The following is a 5,810-nucleotide window of genomic DNA, read 5'->3' as shown; positions in this document are numbered from 1 at the left end:
ACGATGCAGTGTACGTGTGTTCATGATGAACGCTATGGCCGAACTACCTTAAGTTAATTTTTAAAATTGTTTTTAACTAATTCTTAGGACAAACTTGGTTAAAGAAAAAGGTAATCTATTTATACAAAATAGCATAAACTTAATGTAGTTTAGTATTCATGCTCATTTTTAATTTGTATTTTTCTCAAAATGTGTGCATTTGAAAGTGTTTAAAAAATTCATTATTTTATTTTGTAGTATATTTATGAAATACCTTTTTATATAAATTAAATGCCTTTTTTTACATTTTAAATGCTTTTTTTATTGATTATATTGCCTTCAAATCCAAACCCTGGTTATTACCTACTTTTACTACATAAAAACATAGTATTAGTTTTCAACGAAAACAATATTATTTTTATTGTTGTCAATTTTTTGTGAAAAATAATAAATTAAAATTAATAAAACGGACTTTATGGTATTTTAATACAAGTATTTCAATTTTGTTAAAATTACTTTTAAAAAGTATTCAAAATACTTGAAAAAAACATTAAAAAAATTTTATTTAGAATACCATATAAATACTTCAAAAAGTATTCAAATACTTGTATTTGAATACTTAACTAGACTGAGTCTACTGATTATATAGGCATAGAACGATATAGTCAAACCACAGAATGATATTATAATTAATTAATAAACTAATATCAAAAATAACTTTGATATGGAAAATAGTAAAACTCGTTATATAATTGACATCAATTGAAATCCAAATTGTAATACAAAATTATGCCGGACATTAATTTGTACTGTCCCCCAGTCCAAGTAAAAAAAAAAAAATAGTAGGGGTACGAAAAAAAAATAAAAATAGTAAGTGAGCTCCACCCCCGTGTGCACTCCACCCCTTCAAGCACAGGATATAATAGCATAATCTTATCCATAGTTTCAATTTCAATATTTTTAATTTAGTATTCATTGTACAAATACCTACGTAATTTGATACTATTGATTATTTCTAACTAACACTAATTAATTATATCTAAATAATGATGTACCTATAGTTTTGTTTATTGAAATCAAATATTTTATTTTAATGAAAGTGTTTGGCAATAAAATTGTTATGCATGCCGTTGTTATTAATACTTCTATTTTAAAATATATTTTATTTAATTTTACAGGATGCTACACTCAAATCACTCATTGCTCTTGAAGTATATATGTGGTTCTACGTTGGTGAATGTATAGGAAAGAGGCACTTAATTGGTTATGACATCAAGTTATAAATGTATTCCTGTAATTTAAAGTTAATAATGCTTCTTCAGATTGTATACAATATATTTGTATCTAGAAATTATATTATTTTGTAGAAATACAACATTTTTATCATTCAAATTCACATGTAAACATGTCTATAATTACATAAATAGTAAAGAGTAAAAAACAGTATTATTCACTTTTTTTATTGATGAAAACTATATCCTACAACTATTATAATGAAATACCGAAATGATTACTCTTACTCTACAGGTATATTGTTCATTATTTTATTAGGACAATTAAGGTTTTTTCATTGTTGGTCTACATAATAATAATTAATATTCAAAACATCAACATATTAGATGCAGATAATTTTAATGTAGAAAGGTGTCTTGATAAAATATTAATTTAGCCTTTATTTGAAGGGCTTAAACAACATATTCTCCAGCTGAAAATTGGAAAAAATATTATAGATACGCATCATAATTAAATAATTTTTTATACACTGATCGAACAATAATTATTATATGATAACTTTATTCTAGAATCAATGATTATACTATTATTTTATGATTATATTATACAGTAATCATAATTATAGAATAAAGTAATTGTATAATAAATATTGTTCCGATTAGTGTATAAAAAATTATGAAGTTTGTCCGTAGTATTTTTTCCAATTTTCAGCTGGTGAACATGTTGCTGATGGTAAGCTTAAGCATTTCAAATTTTGTTTGCATTCTGGATGTTTACATTCTTCTTCAATACCATTGAATTTCATACACGTACATCGTGGGTCCTAAATAAATATAGTAATATAATAATTATGATTTTTTTTAGTCATTAAGCTTTTTTACCACATGGAATACTTCTTTATAAAATGCAAATGTTGTTCTCCTGGAAAACAATGGCTCATATAATAGTTTAAAATCATCTGTAGTAGTTACAGGTGACATGCGACAACATCCACTTTCTTGATACTTGATTCTCTCCAATGGGTTAATTGACGAACACAATACTTCACACTTTCTCCACAATTCTTGGCAAGTTTTGGGTTGTATTTCTTGTTTATTACTATAAGTATTTGTATTCGAATCACAGATTTCAGAGGTTAAACTGAACATTAGTGTGCTCTTTCTTTGCACACTTCACAAGCAGATTTAGGGGCATTTTTTAAGTAATTTAGGGCTAAGAACTTTTAAACACAGTACTAAAGAGTAGCATATTAGCTTTATAAAAAAACCATACTAACTAACAAATTGGTTAAATTATAAATATAATTAGATACGAGTTCAAAGAATTTCTAGGCCATGACGTGTATTTATTTAAATGCTGGAAAATTATATTCAGCTTAAGTTTTCAGCACTTAAGCCTTAAACTTGAGAGGTTGATCACAATTTTCAAGTACCCACAAATTATATTTTTAAATTAGGACAAAATACATAAAATTGTTATTCTATGTATAACAAATTTAATACCTATTGTATTAAAATAGGTACCTATAATATGAACTTAAAATATCTATACAGACAAAACTGTACTTATATATATTTTAGATTTTTTGGTAAAGTACCTATAAACTTCTTATGAGAAATCTTATTCAATCCTTAGCTATAAAAATTAAGATTATTATAATTTTTTATTTACAAAATAATGTCCATATTTTCGTGATTTTAATGAATTTTGATAAAATTTAAAATTCAAATGCTTATATATTCCCGATATTTCAATGGAGTGTTGTTAGTTTTATACTTTTGGTATGAGTACAAACTGACTTATTATAAAATTTAAAGGTAAGATTATTATCTAGGACATGACGTAGGGGGGGGGGGGCTAACATTTGTGATCGAGGGAGGGAAGCTTCGATCTAACACTACTAAAAAAAATCTACTTACGACTGTTATATACAGCTCAACACAAATTTGCTTATGTTGAAATTTATTCGTGTCCGTTTGTAAGATTATCGATAATCGATATTACATGCGATTGCGGGTACGACCAAAGCTGGGCAGTAACTAGTTAAAAAGTTAAAAGTTACTTTTTTTTATAACTTTTAACTTAACTAGTTAAAAAAAAAATAGAATGTAGAAAATAACTTAATTAGTAACTAAGTTATTTCTTTTTATAAATAACTGTAACTTAGTTACTTTGTTAAAATGAAAGTTATTTACGAATTTTCCTATTATGATTTATGTGATTTATGAACTATGTATATTAATTGCATTGATATTTATTATTTCTGAGAACTGCAACGGAGGTATATCTACCGACGATTGTAGGTGTATATTTTATGTATATTATTGTATTTATTACTATACTATTCGGTTATCCGCCGCGGATAAAAACCACGACCGCGCGTGGACAAACCGTTCAGTGTGTTACCACCCAAAGATGTATGTTATGTTACTATAAAAAAAAAATAGTGTACTCATAGATATTATCCACGGACTAAGATATATATCTTAGTCCGTGATATCTATGAGTGTACTGTGTACATTGATAGGTACCTAGGTAATAACTAATAATACAATTTCCAGAACGGACCTAATTAGTAATTTCTGATACGGTGATACTTATGCCGTGTTTTCTACAAACTACACTCTACATTCTTTTAATATTATATTATATTGGGATATAAAGAAAATAATATATTATACGAATTAATTGTTGTCAACTTTATAGTTTATACTTTATAGGTACGTTTCTATATTATAATATAATATATAATATCAGCTTATGTAGTAGTGTGTCAACTGGTGTGAGTGTGTGACTATGAGGGTTCCAAGTTCCAACAGTAAATTTAGTCATTCGTCAATGTAATCCTTTGAGCATTAATGCCGATACTGAAATAAAATATAAAGACTATAAAATAATATAGTCTATTCATTTGTTATTAATTTGTTTTACTTTACACCAAAACTAGTTATATTCCTCCGATGAGATAAACAAAACATTTACGAGTAAGTTAAAGGTATTTAAAAAAATAAAAGTAACTTAACTTAGTTATTATTTTCATGAAAATTTGTAACTTAACTTAGTTACTCAAATTCAGTAACTTTATAAAACCAACTTTAACTTAGCTTAGTTATTTTTTATTTTAGGATAACTTAACTTTGACTAGTAAAAAAAATTGGTTGACTTGCCCAGCTTTGGGTACGACCTATTAATACATTTAAAATTATTATAAACTGTAATTATAAATTGTTTGATTGCTCATTTGTAAATAAATAAATTAAATAAGATTAAATCTCATAATTAATTTAGTTCACTTACTCCTTATGTAAGTTGTTTATTTCTGTCTTTGCCGGAGTATTGTTTTTAATTTTACACGTATAATAATTACTATAATTATTTTTGTTCATTTTTTAAATTAAAATTGAAATTCTTCAGTCCTTATGTGTTATACGATATTAAGATGTCTGATATACCTATCTGTCTATATTATCTTTTATTAGGTAGGTATTAATTAATAATAATAGGTAAATTGAAGTCGTAGTGTGACTATTATAAAATTGTAAATATCTGTATTTGGAATTTACATTTGTGTATTAATAATATATTATGTTCCTTAGTGACAGTTTAACTAGGTACTAAACAGAAATATATAATATAAAAGAGATTATGACAATAATTTAAAAAAAACGGAAAGAACATATACATTGCCTTATATAATATAGTAATATTGCAGCCAACATTTCCGTAGTTTTATTAAAAGCACGATTGAAAATCGTGATTAAAAGCAATATTATCACGCATTGGCGCATTGCTCTCTTACTCTTAATTTAATATTTAAAATTAAATAAATAAAAACTTGAGTAGGTAACAACATTATCTGTACTTTCTCGTTGGTTTTTTATGGTAGGTATTTTAATAAGTGAATAATGAGTATGTAAAATATGTGTAATATTTTAAATTCTCAAAATTAACTTAAAAATTAAAATATCGTAAAAAACCAACGAGAGAACACAGATAATGTTGTTATTTAAAAGTTTGATAATAGATCAATACCCTCTATAATATTATATCAAGACTGACGGCACTCTATTGAAACTAGTGAATATGGCACCTGATGTGTTAGACTTATGGTTTTTGGCGTAACTCTAAAACAAATGACCGTAGATACTTGAAATTTTCACTGAACATTTATATTAGCATTTGTTATATATAATATACACCATAAAATATTCAAAATATTACAATAAGATAACAATAATAAATTACAACTCGTGATGTGTGATTATTACAAGAAATTTGTCAGACAATTAAACTACAATATTAAAATACGGTATACCTACGGCATGAAAAAATATGTAAAAAATGCAATGTGATATTATATGAATGATTAATTTAACTATTGTCAAAATAATATACCTACGTAATATAATTTACATTTAAAACTTTATATCTGAGTACCTAATATTTTCTGATGATTCTTTTTGAATTATAAATTGTAAAATTATAATTATTATAATTATCGACAACAACTATTCCTACCTACAAGGTTGTGCAGTAGGTATCTTCGGATTCGATACAAGCATCTTAGATACAATATTGATACAAGATACTCGATAGCA

General features: G+C 25.5%; 1 protein-coding gene across 1 annotated transcript; it reads right to left on the bottom strand.

The window, feature by feature from the left end:
• Nucleotides 1-1,825: 1,825 nt before the first annotated feature.
• LOC100573959 lies at nucleotides 1,826-5,024 on the bottom strand. The gene is made up of 3 exons (XM_003248516.4): nucleotides 4,510-5,024; nucleotides 2,094-2,310; nucleotides 1,826-2,035 (listed from the first exon to the last, which is right to left on the bottom strand). The coding sequence occupies exons 1-3, from the start codon at nucleotides 4,596-4,598 to the stop codon at nucleotides 1,886-1,888; spliced, it is 456 nt and encodes a 151-aa protein (XP_003248564.1). The 5' UTR covers nucleotides 4,599-5,024; the 3' UTR covers nucleotides 1,826-1,885.
• Nucleotides 5,025-5,810: the final 786 nt, after the last annotated feature.

The sequence above is a fragment of the Acyrthosiphon pisum genome, chromosome A1, assembly GCF_005508785.2.
Source record: "Acyrthosiphon pisum isolate AL4f chromosome A1, pea_aphid_22Mar2018_4r6ur, whole genome shotgun sequence".
Classification (NCBI taxonomy): Eukaryota; Metazoa; Arthropoda; class Insecta; order Hemiptera; family Aphididae; genus Acyrthosiphon; species Acyrthosiphon pisum.
Note: the sequence above shows the minus strand (reverse complement) of the source record. Positions and strands in the feature narration are given on the sequence as shown.